General features: G+C 41.6%; 1 protein-coding gene across 1 annotated transcript in view; it reads right to left on the bottom strand.

Annotated features, from left to right (window-relative positions):
* PLCG2 (phospholipase C gamma 2) overlaps positions 1–13,009 on the bottom strand; it is a 67,732-nt gene extending 54,723 nt beyond the window's left edge. Inside the window, exons 1-2 of the mRNA XM_082489273.1 lie at positions 12,895–13,009; positions 6,956–7,163 (exon numbers count right to left, since the gene is read on the bottom strand). Coding sequence (XP_082345399.1) covers positions 6,956–7,151 — 196 coding nt within the window. The 5' untranslated portion in view covers positions 7,152–7,163; positions 12,895–13,009. The remainder of the gene's footprint in view (positions 1–6,955; positions 7,164–12,894) is intronic.
* Between the last annotated feature and the right edge of the window lie 1,759 nt (positions 13,010–14,768).

Raw genomic sequence — 14,768 nt, 5'->3', positions numbered from 1 at the left:
ACTCTTGGCCACCCCTTCCTTCCCCTCTGCCTTTCACTGCTGTCCAGTAGTTCCCTCCACCACTCTCAGCTATGACAGTACACTTGTTTGCAGGCCATTTGGTATCCTAGCAAAAAAACAGCACAGCAGAGTAGCTTATGTGGAGGCAGAAGTAATTCCCACATACCACAGGGATGTACAACACACATCCATTGCGTGGCCAGCCTGTGAAAGTTTGAAGTGGGAAGAAACAACACAGGGTGTGTGTGACCCAAGGACCACCACACGGACCCACGCACAGCTGTAAAGGGTAAACATACAATAGAAATACACAGCAGAACCACGAGGAAGTGACACGCTGAGCAACACACTGCTATAAATCATGCTGGTAAATCAGAGCTTCACAGTCATGCACCTAGTATGCATAACTTAGTTTCTGCAAGAAAAGGGCCCATTACAAATTAAGCAAGCGAATCAATTCCCTCCATACAAGGAAACTGAAGCTTCCTTCTCTCATGTGTTGATAAAGCAAAAGTTAGTTTACGTCTACTGTAAGTTACCAAGATCTGTACTTCTTAAATGGCAAACCCATGAATGTACAGCAGTCAATAAAACCTATGGGTAAACGATCCACAGCAAAGTCATACTGGGTCCAACTTGTACTATGGTATCACTTAATGAAAAATGCATTCCCACACCACACACTTTCCCCTGCTACATAATCCAAGTTGCCAAATGCCTTCCCTAGCACCAGGCAGCTTCTAAATCAGGCTGTGCTACAACAAGGAAAAGCAGTGGGGGAAGACCGTGGTCCACCCTAGACTTCTAAGAGATTTGCTTAATTTGCCTGGCAATAGTACCTGACACCAGCTGCAGACCTAGTGCCATGGGTTTCAGACCCATGACCTTGCAAAAAGCGCTCCTTTATTTCTGTGCTGGTTTTTATGCTCAAAATTCCTCTCAAAGTTCAAATTACATTTTTACATTTACAATGCTTTGCAACAGAACTCCAATACTTAAACCAACTGTATAGATGAAAGAAACAAGCACAAAAAAACCCACACTGCCTCAGAGTTAGGAAGCTGGTGTTATTATGGTGTTTATATATTCGATGGCCAGAGCAAGAGACTCCAGCAGACAGTAATTCAGAGCAGGAACTAAACTTTGCTCTGGAGCAGCCTTTCATTCTCTCAACTGACTATCTGGGCAGACAGGTGAGACTAGACTTGTAAGTTACCTGCTTAACATTAGGCTGTGAAAATATCACCTCAAAGTTATTTCACACACAGTCAGAAATACCATTCCTATTTATAGCCCTCACCGCCCAAGACCCCATGCAATCTGCATCAGAGTCGCTAACCTTTCGCCGGGTCAGTCTATCCATGGGGCAACACTCACTAAAATTTACTTCTCATCCAAGAAACGGAGCAAATTTCTCCTACTGAAATCAATGACAGAGGCTCCACTGAAATCAGACTTAGTGTGCATACTAGGAAATACGAATCAGGGAAAGAAACACCCAATGGCTTCACAGCATGGGTGATCCGACGAAGTATTAATACTACACTGCAACATACAAAGCACAACCAAACAAACAAACCCACACAACACCTCAAGGGAAAAAACATTTGTCATCCTAAGTTAAACCACTCTTTTGGCAGTGATGACTTCGGTAACTTAGGATGAACAGCGCTGAGATTCTGAGCCTCACAAGCAGTCCCATAGCCCACCTAGTAAACTTTAGGTTATCTGTAACAGTTTAAAATGATGACAATGCAGAATACAAAGAAATGCCATTACTAAGTAAGAGACAGAACAAAAAGCTCTGACATTTTGTAACCAGCATCTACAAGTATTTCCCTCAGATGATCTTAGAGCTATTAGGGCATCTAAAACGTCTCTATGTATAAAACAATAGCAAGCTGACTAAAAGAAGCCCAAGCATGGGTGAACACAGTCGCATCTAGCTCAGACCTGCTTCCTTCAGCTATTTGCATAGATCTCTGCAGGCCCAAATACGGAAGCACACGTTGCTGGCATTCATTTTAATATACTAGTGAAACCCTACGTGCCAAATGTCCACAATAAAAACACTTCTCAAAGACGCATTGCTCCCTTCTATCCATTTCAGTTTTGACAATGGGTTGTGTTGGACCCAGCCAATGTAGAAAATGCATATGTAAGGTACTCTGCAGTCTTAGCAGGTGACTAAAAGTGCAGCAGCACTAAAAACCTTCCTGGCCTCCACTAAACCTGAAAAGCACTCCAGGACAGGCAGCCCCTCTCTTTCCATTGCTAATCTTCCCCCTTTCATCTAGAAGGAAACTTGAAGCTCCCACAAAATGGAAAACATGGACAAATTTTATTTAACTTTTTTTGAAAGGTACTCGTTTACCAGTCTCTCCTAATTTTACAGGCTCAAGACACCCCACAGTCACCTAGTCATTGTTTGGGCCTACAAAGCATTACATTTTTCAAGAGCAGAATCACCATAAACCTAAGAAATGCAGATTGTACAAAAGGATCAGAGTTTCCTTACATACAGCAAAATCTACTGTCTTCAGGAAGTCTGATTATCTTGGACAAGCTCAACAGCTAGCTTGACCTCATGAAAATTGAAATACCATCCAAGAACTCACTTGACTTGAACAACTCTTGGCTGCACAGCTCTACAGGAAAGAAAGACTGTTCGTGCACAGGTTACCAACACCATTAGGACAACCTAGGAAGGGTGTGAGCAGACACTGATGGGTTGCTCCTTCCCCTCTCCTGCAGGTGGGCAGGAAAGACTGCACTAGTAGAAGAGCTGGTACATAATGCTCCCTCTCTGATTTATACAGCTAGACCTTACCAGAAGCTAAAATAAAACCCTGTATTAAAGAATTAAATAATTGTGCAGCACCATTCTCAGCACCACAGTAACTCTCAAGCTAAAAAGAGTGATCAAAAACCTCAGTTGCTCTATTAAAGTGAGGGGACTTACCTGATACGTATCAGCTTAAAATTTGCCCTTTTGCTCTACTGTTGAAATAGCATATCCTTCCCTAAAGGACACAAACAACCTGTATTCTTTCATTTACAGGAAAATATAGAGGTTTCTTCCCAGTTCATTTTTGTTAGAAAATTCTTTTCGTATATGGTGACTCAAGTCTTTCAGAAGGTCAACATAAAATCTCCAGTATTTAGATATTGTGTTGTTTGAGCCGCACAATGAAGACAGAGACTGTTTAAAGCAGATTCCCTAGCCTTAGTATATCCTCACTTGTCACCACAGCAAAGTCCTGGGTCTAGAAAGAATTTTTTAAATAAAAGTATCTCCATTTTACTTACTATTCCAGAGAAATACATCTGCACTGAGCTGGAAATAGCCATAATTTTACCAACTCTTTCACTCTATTCTAAACAGAAACGCTGACAGGTTTTTAACAAAAGGGACCCTTTCAAGAGTAATGCAATTTAAAATACACAGTACTGCCACTTTCAGGGCCATTGGGTCATCTAAACATTTATACCAGTACAGCTAACCCTGCATCTCCCTTACACGGGTCAATTTATTCTAGAATAAGAGTAGCTGCCTTTTTGTTATTGTGAGGCTTAACTTAAATCACTTCCAAAATAGTATTAACCAAACTTGAAAAAGACCCTTGTAATAATTATGAGCAATTCTCGCTTCGAGGAATTTGAGCGTCCTTCAGACATTTACAGTTCACCAGCAAGAAAATCAGCACTGTGACATCCAAAATTCCCAAGACTATACAGGACAGTTAGAGAGACAAAAAAAAAAAACACAACAAACCTTTTTTTTAATTTGCAAAGGAAGAGTATTAAAATAAAGTATAAAAGTTAGTCTCCCTCCACTCTATCTATTAGCAGGCTATTTGTGTGTCCCAAAGCTTAAGAACTCTCCTCACTATCTGATTTAGAAACACAAACCCCATAGCAGATGCAAACATTCCATTTTCAGCCTTCTGTAAAAAGCAGTTGCCAAACTTGAGTTGAAAGGCACACACAGAACAGGAAGCCATCTTAACTTTCCCACCCATATTCAATATTAATTCTTATTTGGACTTTAGCACACACAAATAACAACCACTAAGATCACATCACAAATATTATTTCTTGCACAGCACAAGCATATTAAACAATATGATACTTGAGATAATAATTCTATACCCTCATCCACTAAAAAAAAAAAAGAAAAATGAAAAAAGTAATTTTTATTTTTCACAAAGTCAACACAATCCACCAGTGAATACTTGCAGTCATTCATAAATACATTTATATATAGAAGCCAAAACAACTTTTCTCCTACCACAAACTATACCTCATATAGCTTCAGGGAAATAAAAATTTTAATTCTGCTGTCATCGGTATTCAAGAAGCCCATCCAATTCAAATATGAAAGCTTCAAATCTATAATTTTTCACTTTTCAAGCAAAAAGGAAGTCTCAGTCAAAAGAAGCAATAGCAACATTTAAATAACTAACTAAATAAAATATTTTCTTCCTCTTCAGCAAAAACACTGTCAGCAAGTTAAAGCTGCAGGGACTTTCATTCCAAGTACAGCAGATATAGTTCATGGTAAATTGTAACAACTATTCATATCATATTCTGAAACAATGCTTACAAAGTAAGTCTTCGTTTTGGGCAGACCTGTTGCTTTTTAAAAACAACCAAACAATATTTTGCATATTTGCACTTTATGGCATGACATATTCTCAGACCTAAAGTTTCCATCGTTACAAAGGTCACTTAAATGTTGCTCAATTAAAAAAAACTGCTACAGTACTGCAATATTCAGGGAGAGAGGCAGATGGCCTTCGGATAAGTCACAGGTCTGTAGCTATATTCCCTGTTTTGGTAGTGACTGCCTGTGTAACTGGAAGCAACTCATTACCCTGCCCGATTATCCAGGTGTAAGAGTCAAATTACAATGTTCACCTTCTTTTAAAAGAAGTGTTAAAATCTATGCATAGAGCAAACTATTTAATTATCAGGATGTATTACCACAAACACACACCACCCCTAGAAGGTCTGATAAAAGAAAGTTACAAGTCAAACACTGAAAAAGCTGACCCCAAAATCTGAAACGCATCGTCTATACAGCTTTAAATTTGGCCCCTCTGTGCAAATGGCTACAGTAAGTCTTCAACTACATGATCACATATTGATTTTGCCAGAGTACTCTAATGCCTCATTCATGCACTAAGTGATCATTTTCTATTTTGTTTTAATCTTATTGCTCTGTGTGTAACCCCAGGCTTTATTTGCTAAGCATATTCAAGCCACGCACTCATAATTATTCATCTCCGCTCAAGACCTTTTTTTTTGGCACACCTCACTTTGGGATCTGAGCATACCAGAACCAGCGATGTACTTGCATTCACACACACCATTATAGGAAGGGACCCTCATTTTTCACACAAGAAACTGGGGCACTGTAAGATTATGATCCAGAGTACCTGTTAATTAAGGTGTCCAGACCTGTTTGCTTTTTCCCAGATCACTGCATATGACCACATTTTCACCATCAATGATACAAACATCCTCCAGACAACCGGTCTTTCATTCCACTGCATTACATTTCCAATTGCAGGTCCAGCCTGCGCAAGGAATAAGACAGGAACCAATGGAAACAGTAGCAAACAGATATTTAATACTTGTAAGTAAGGAGCATGAAGGAAGCTGCACAGACAATCCAAAAACCACGCAACTTCTCAGGGCCTGTCTTTGCAACCTTACAGATCGATGCATTTTAAACTTACTATGTATTTATAAAAAAAAAAAATTCTAAAAGCCCACAACTCAACAGACAAATTCCACTCTCCTTCTTCCTGGTTTCTCTCACATTAGTGTGTACTTACACCCAGGGAGAACACCAGGAGCATGGCTCCCGTCTGTCGCACTACTGCAATACCTGGTGCCAGTCACAGCTGCTCCATGTATGGGGTTGCACTGAAACAGTACAATATATACCTGCTCAGCCTTCCCACCTCTCCAACTCCAAACTCCAACTTCATATCACTATTTCTTTTCCCAAATAGCCCTGGTTCCTCAACTCCAAGCTTCTCATATTAGCTGAGGCTGACCAATAAATCATTCTGGCAATTCAGGCAAACAATTCAATTCATTTATTGAAGACAAACACCATTTAGTAGTTGCACAGTAAAATCATGCCCATAATAATTTTTTTAAAGTTACATGTAATCATATGCAAGCACTGTAATTACATTATACTAACAGGAGCTCTACAAATCCCAAAAAGCACAAACTGAGCTTGGTTGACATCAGCCATGTTCAGTAAGAACTGAAGATAAGTCTCACTTTATTCTTCTACTATAGCTTTTGCAGTACTATGTAGCTTTACACTCTCCTTCTATTTCCTGACCTTGTTATAAGTAGCAGGTTTAGTCAGTTCAGACACCAGCTAAAGAGACAGTATCAACTCAGGACCTGGGAACCATCTCTTACATCTCACAGCTTCATCCTCCTAAGTTACTGGCACGTTTCCAATAACGGTCTTAAATAATGATGTCTATCCTGAAAGAGCAAATTCCTTAAGCAAACAGAATTTGAATCAAGTTTCCTTGTAGTTGCAGTTTTTTTCTTTTTGGAGAGAGAAGGGGTAAAGAAGTCCTACTTGAATTTTTAAGACATCCTGATGCTTAATGATGGAAAACAGTTATCACTCAGTAACTCAATTCAAAGAACAGAAGCACCATCATATTAAGAGATGAAAACTTTGAGAACAGGGCATAGGATAAAAGCATGTTAATCATATTTAAGTAGTGTTAGATACCTAAATAACGAGCTGCAGAAGATTCTTCACCTACATTGCAACAATCCAGAACATTCTCAGCAAATTACCAAACTCTTTCAGCCAAAAATTTCATTATGTTAACAAAGGCTCATCAAATCAATATTTGACAACTTCATCAAATTATTAGTAACTCAGGTAGACTTTGCAAATACTCACAGAAACCTTCAATCTTGTCAGCTGTCTTGCTCCATGCTACCTGCCTGGTTTCCATTATGACTTGAATAGTTCTCCTTTCTGGACTACTCCTCTTAAGACTGAATACTGTCATAACAGTTCCCAACTCCAAGGTCCTTTTGATCTGGCTTTTCTCATACTCCGGCAGCACTCCATAGTCTATACTCTTTCTGGGCATTTTTTCTTTTTTCTAAAAAAAAATAAATAAAAAAAAATAAAACTTTTATGGTTTTCAGTGTCCTGAAAAGAAAAATTAAAGACAAGGAAGAAAAGTCAGTATTTAAAACAGCATTTTTATTTCTTTAAAAATCACATTTGTGCAAGTTAAAGCTGCCTAATAGAGACTCCTGCCCATTCAAACACAAGGCAGATACATGGCTAACGTTAACAGCATCCTTGCTGTTTTATCGTGAAAGAACGTACGAACGGACTTCACAGAGGGCGGTACCAGTGACACTTTGGTGCCATGCTGCTGCAAAATCTATTAAAAACAAAGAGCTGGGTGGAGCAGCCACTGCATGCAATGAATTGTAATCTAAATTTCTCAGGAAGACCAATGCCTCTCTTCTGGCTGCACCATACCAGTAACTGCTTCCTCAGTCTTCTGACACAGTAGTACGCAGTGTTCCAGACCAAAATAAAGTAAGCCAAGGTCTGTTTAGCCCAAATACATAAAAATCACATTAAGAGGCATAACTGCCTGTGTGCTTTTTATGCATGCGCATTTTTAACTGCACGTACACCCCCATCACTACAAATACAGATTTACAGCTCTAAAGTCTCAGCATTATAACAGGAAAAAAAGCAAGAAAGAAGACCTGGAAGAAAAATGGAATATAAGTATACATAAGTAATAACGGCAAAAGAGCAAAATACAAATAGTGCAAGGCACTGAAATGCCAGAGAAAATAATACCTAGGTGATAACAAAAAAAGCATTTAAGTCTAAATAAAACTAAAGAACACATCAGAAACATGGAAAAAAAAATGTGTTCAAAATAAAAAAAAAACCTATATTATAAACCTCTTCTAAAGGAGCAATATTTGGTATCTCCGTAGCATTTTCTGATCTATTTTCTACACTCTCTCCTAGCCAAAAAATAGTGTAAATGCAATTATACTGCACAAATTACTTTGACCATGGCAGTTTATTTCACTTAACCAAGCCTCCAACTTTTTTGCCAGTATAAGTAGGGGCCAAGGAAAGATTGCTCCCTGGGATGATTACACAAGCAACTCTTGATTAGATAGGCAAAAATGGTATCTAGTACAATTATTAATAGAATCCTCTTTTGTAATATCTAGCAGGTTTTCTGCAGTAAATATATCACAAATTATACATGCATATCAAATGTAAAATGTAAGCATAATACACCACATATTCTGTCCAAACGTACTTTTACCAGAACAGCACCTCATAGCACTAAGAAGTAAGAACGCACCTCTGAAGCCTTCAAGTAGCAATACTGTTTTCTTTTCTGAGAAAACGGCAACCATTACTGGTAGGTCCAAAGTAAGATAGACTTCTTTATTTAAAGTTCAAACACTGACTATATTTATCTCGATTTGATGACTTCAGGAGTTTCCTCAGACATCAAATAATGTGCACTTCGACCCTACCAAATTCCTTTCAAGCATCAGATCTGCTTTTATTTCTTTTATACAAAGTAAGATACCTTTGCTTACGGAGATTTTCTCTAACTGACAGAGAGACAGAAGTAGCTCTTATCAGAAATCACCATTCTTCGTAATTGTTTTAGGGTATTTATAGAATTATGTTCTATAAAAACCTCATAGGTTCTATGCAAGCTGCAAGTTAAACCTTTCATTCTTGAAACTCAGGATGATTTAATTTCCACTACTGTAAGAAATATCTGGAAATCCATTTTGTCCTAAGTATTGACAGTCTAGATATCAATACAAGAAAAGAGATATTTGCAACAGATTTGAATATTATTCAAAATCATTCTACTGTCCCAGGATTTTTTGATATTCCCAATACTATCTCCAGATAATCAAAATGCTGTCCCTATGGTGAACTACAGCAGGGTTGTTCTTCTTGCCCTGTATTACTAAAGAAGCATCAATTTTCTGCCTGAGGAGACCTCTGAAATCTGAGAAGCATCAAAAGCTCTGCAGCCAGTGTTGCTGTCTTCTTGATATTACATCAAGGAGATAACATTAGGGGAGCTAAGAAGTGTTGATGATTGAAGCCTAGCAATCCAATCACAAGATAACACAAGAAATAATGACATCAGCTTGCCTAAACTCTATATGAGAATTTAAACCAGCTGTCTTTCTGTGAACTGTAAAGAAAATGAGAGGAAAATAGGAGTAAATACAAATACTGAAACAAATGCTGGCTCTGTCTCAAAAGTCTCAGTTATTGCACTTTTAAAACTTCATGTCTGTGTTTCTCCTACACAGTCTATTTTTCCTTATGTACAGGTCAGCTGGCAGGTATTTGTGTGCATACACTCAGGACACATGTTGGCACAAAACAGCCTAAATAGAGATGCCTAAACAGCAGCTCTCAAACATTAGCAAGTTTCTGTGCTTTGGTCTCCCACGCACCACTGCATCAAACAGCTAATTACAAGCATGATTACTCCTTAGCAAGATTATTTACAAATAGGATGCCCTGGAACCTGCTCTTTCATCCACGCACAAAGAAGGAAGTGTATCATTTTCACACAAGTAGCAAGAGCTGCTTCTACACAGTTCCCAACCATCCCCCTTAACCACATCCCTGAGCAGGACAGGTTTGAAGAATCTCTGGGCATATGCAGCCACCAGCCACAGCATCTCCTCTGGTTGCCTTCCTCTCTCCTCAGTCCACTGCTCTCCATCACAAGCAGTTTCAGTTTCCGTGTTGATAGCTAATTCGACCGTGCCACTTCTCGCTTCCCCTTCGTAACTTCTTCCAACCCTCCTCCCCCTCACCCCGTGTCACTATCTCCTGACCTGCTCTTCACTAAAGAGAGCTCTTTTCTGCGCGCTCTCATTAACACCACAAAACTGTCTTTCACCATCATGTCATTAACTGCTTTTGGTGCAATCTGTCTGACTTTGAAGCTGTCCGGTGAATCTTTCCAACCCCTTTTTAAATTCTACCACTTCAATAAACACTTTTTTTTTGTAAGCTAAGAGAGAAACAAACAACAGTCCCTTCTTACCTGCAGGGTAAGAAACATTGCCCACCATGAACCTAAAGTGCTCTACAGCAGGAACCATGTCTCACTCCATGTTTTGCAAAACATTATACAGGTTATGTTGTGTTTAATATCTATAAGCTTGTTATTGTAATAAAAAATGGAATACCCTTTCTTCATAATACTGAAGAACATATGTATTACAATACTGAAGAACATATGTACCCCAATCCTACAACTGAGAGGGAACAGACAACTTTTTAAGGGTAGTAAGCAACAGTGGATTTTAGCACGAATGTAACTGATCCTTTTTGACTCCCTGGAACTAATCAGATAACCATTTAAATAATCACAGGCTTGCATCTGACAAGACAGCCATAGTCGTCTTGTCTTGCTACTATGACTTGTAATAACAGAAATGAAAGGAGGAGAAAATAAAAAATTAAATTAAAATCTTTGTACAGTGTCTGGTTTTCCGACAAAAAAAAAAAGAAACCTTGTCTTCTCACTTTGCTCTTTTCATTAAGAATTGTAATAAAATGAACATGCCATGATTTGGAACAAGGTTTAACTATTCTAGTAACACTTCACAGTAATAATAAAAACCTCAACTTTTAAATGAGTAGAGTTTTTCAGAAGACTATAACAAAATATGTATCTGCTCTGCCTTTTACAGTACAAGATGTAGCTGTAAAATGAAATATGACTTAGAACAACATGACAAGGAGTTTCTAGATATAGCTAATTAATAAAAGGCAATGTAGCATTTTTTTTGAGAGATTAGTCCCTTAGTACAAAGGAACTGCCTCTCAGAGGTGGCTTCTTAAACAGTTTCCGCTGAATATAACATACTGGACTTCCCCTTTTAAAGTAGCTCCTTCTTCCAAAAACAGAGCAAACAATATTTTTAGTCTAACTTAAATCCTAAGTCATAAGGCAGGGTTTTAACTTACTATGAAACAATACTGTAGCTGAGGATATCTACTTCATCAGTAAAAGGTGGAAAGACTATCATAATATTTGAGCAATCTAACTGACTGTTCCTGTTTTGGCTACCTGCTCTAGTTTAAGAAAAACATCACAGAGTGCTTCCTAACAGTAAAACACGTTACATCTCCCAAAAGAACTAATGGAAGCCCTTGATATTAGACCTAATCTTTTCAATACTAAGAGTCTCCTTACACGCACCCGCAGGTGTCTCTCAGCCTTCTAACACCCATCACTGCACAAGTATTCCAATCAACAATATTTCTACCCATTCATGCAGCAGAACTCCGTAACAACCCTCATTACCCCATTTTCCGGATACCTCTAAAGCAGCAGAGCATGAGCTACAAGACACCCTTACATGCAATAGAAGCATTATTGCTCTTCAACCACAGTTATTGCAGCCTAAAGTAAAAACCTCCAGCATCACTTATATGATTCAACAAGAGAGCTGCAAGTCACAAAAACATATCATAAGCTCTAGTTTAGACACAGACACCAATACATGACTATTTCCCCTTGACTGTAGGCACTACAGGAACAAAATTTTGATGGTTTCCTGTACCACATGCAGAATTGGGACCATCTGTTACTCTTTGTGTAAGAGTAGATTCTATATTGTTTTTTATTGAGTATGACTAACTTGGACTAAAGAGTCAGAAAGACTCACTGCAAGTAACCAAGTGAACGTGGACATGGAAAAAAAATTACTTGGTCTATCCAATAACCTGTGTATATTGTTTTACTTCATTTCAGTACTTCACAGTTTCAAAAACAAACCCTTGTTATCTGAAGTTCGGTCTACAGCTCTTAACTCTCTTTATGATAAAACAAAGAGAGGAAAAACTGTAGTAAAGGCAAACTATAAAGGTACAGGCTAGCAAAGAACATCTCAGATAAGCACTGCTGAATCCATACTGTGTTATAACTTCTTTATGACACAGCAGGTGCTTTCCAGGCACACAAGGTCCAACCAAGAAGTGCAATGCAAAGTTTGACTCCAGTCAATTTCTGTGTTTTCCCATGTGCTGTAGGCACTGAAGCCTCCATTTATGCAAAAGGGTTGTTGAATCCTCTTCCCCTAGCTCTGCCTTCGGATGCACTTAGGACATCACCTCACCCCAGCCAGCGCTGCCTCAGCACAGCACTACCAGCAACGCCAGTTCATTACCACAACGCTAATAATAACAACCAACACAAGGCTCCTTGCGCAGAGCTCTGCAACACAGCTGCTGCCCTCGGAGTCCTGCGGTCTGGCGAGAGGAACCGCAGCGGGACGGTTGCCCACCTGCCACGGCCTGGCGGGGACCGAAGCCCCGGCCCCAGGCTGGGGCCCTCACCCCTGGGCAGGGCCGTGCAGGGCGCGGGGCGGCTGTCAGGCACACTCCGACACCGCGAAGGGTTCCTTCCTTCTTCTTCGGCCGGCCGGCCTGCGGCGGGGAAGGTGCGGGGTGGCAGGGCCCCTGCTCAGGGAGACCCCAGGCTCCCTCCTCCCCTGCAAGGCCAGGCGCCCCCCGGCACGGCCCTCCCTCACAGCCCCTCGCCGGCTCCCAGCCCTGTCTGTCACCGAGCCCCCTCACGCCGACAGCCCTCGCCTCCCCTCACAAGACCCTCCCTCACGCCCACCCGTCCCCGCCAGGTCACAACCGCGCGGAACACGGCTGCGCCGCCCCGGCCCGGCGGCAGCAGGTGCCGCCGGGGCCCGAGCAGAGCCGGCTGGCCGCGGCCACCGCCACCTCCCCCTCACCATCCCGCTACCAGGACACCTCGGGGACACTCTCACCTACGCAGCGGCGGGGAAGCTGCCTCCCGCGGCGACGCCGTACCGGCGGGTGTCGGTGCCGCTGGCGGTGCCTCAGCCCCCGCGTCCCGCCGCGCCTCTCCGGGGCTCCCACTTCTGCTTCTGCCCGAACCGGGAAGGGGCGGGATCACGTGACACCCCCCCTCCGCTTCGCGGCCACCTCCTGGCGCGCGGGGCCGGACGGGCCGGGGCGGCGGTTGGTGCCTGAGGCCGCCCGCCCGCCGCAGGGCTCTGCCCTCCCTCAGCGGGGAAGCCGGGCCGGGGGCTCCTCTCCCCCGTCCCTCCGCCTCTCCCGGGGATGGTTCGAGGAGAGCTCCCAGCTGCCCCTGTCCCCTCAGGGCCCCGGGAGCCTCCACCTTCCCGCGTCCCCCCTCAGGCATCCCCCGAGGCGCGGGGGAGAGGCGCCGTGTCCCCCCTCGCCTCAGCGCGGGCGGTTCGGCTGCTGTCCAGCCGTTGGGCGTTTGTATGTTCTCCTGCTCATCCGAAGTGGAAATTTCACTAATTTGGCTGAGAATCGCGAAATGATGGAAAGGTACCTGAGGAGAGCGAGTTTTGGAAAAGCCCTTAAAACTTCACTGCCGCCGGAGTTACGTTGTCAAGTTAAAATTGACTCGGGATTTGCTAGGAAGTGCACTATATCACAACCACTTCAGCTTACTATCAGCAATACTAAAAATATTTCCCAGTTTGGTATTCAAGAGAGTAGTGACAGGGCGTGACATGCTGTTTTCAGGTCAAGCCCAGATACTGCCATGAAATTTGAGGTATCAGTATTGTCCCAGACCTACTTGATAAAGCTGCGGAAAATTCTTACAACTGTGGGCAGAATATCAAAGTCATCACAGTTCAGAAGTCACACCAGTTCAGAAGACTACAAAACACATGCCTGGAAACCAAAGCCAGGGATGGTACAGTGTCTGCAAGGAACAGAATTCCCTGTGCAGAGGAAGGTCTTGGCCATTTCTGCAAGGACTGCGCCACGTTACAACGGCAGAACCCGTGTTCCACGTGCTGCTTCCCAAACATGCTGAGGTTATGTCCGGCGGAGATAGCTCTTCATCTCCCCTCCTTCCAACGCTGGTAGCTGGCACAAAGGAGTGAAAAGGACGTGCCTTTTAACAGACTAGAATCTTATCTGCTCTACTGAGAGGAAAAAAGTTTTCCATCATTTCAGCCAGCTTTATAAATGGTTGAACCATAGTCAAACATTTTTTTAATTAATATTTTCACCCTATACATGCCGAAACTACTGAAACAAAATGATACCTGGAGTCAAAATGATACCTGGAGTGGGGTAGCAACAAGTACTGCAAGAAATACCACCAGCAATACTACCTACATGCTTAGGTCAGAAAGAGAAGAAAATGTCCATTGTATCCAGCAAAAGCTGTAGGAGCAATTTGGGAAACGCTTCCCAAAAGCAAACTAACTTTACATCGTTAAAAGCACCAAAGGATTTCAAATGAGTATGACTTATCAAGAGCAGAACTCCAAGGAATTTCAAATAAGTATGATTTATCAAGAACAGAACTGAAGAGTGCATTCAAAGTACATCACCACAAAAGGAAAACCACCTAAAACCCAATACCTGTGAAAGGTGTGGATCATTTTAAATGCAAAATAAACAGATGACCATTACAATCTCATCATTGTTCACTATTTCATGAACTGTCTTGCTAAAGACTCCTCACATTTTTCCAGATGCCAAACCTGGGAAAAGTTTCCCTCTTTGATGAGTGACACAAGTAGAAATTCACAGAACAACATCTTACAGGAGACGTGGTACTAAAAGAACAGAATAGCAGAATATGTATCGATCACACTAAGGTGGCTCTCCCACACTTGACTTTTAGCTC

Source organism: Vanellus vanellus (genome assembly GCF_965231255.1).
Source record: "Vanellus vanellus genome assembly, chromosome: 12".
In the NCBI taxonomy this organism is placed as follows: Eukaryota; Metazoa; Chordata; class Aves; order Charadriiformes; family Charadriidae; genus Vanellus; species Vanellus vanellus.
Note: the sequence above shows the minus strand (reverse complement) of the source record. Positions and strands in the feature narration are given on the sequence as shown.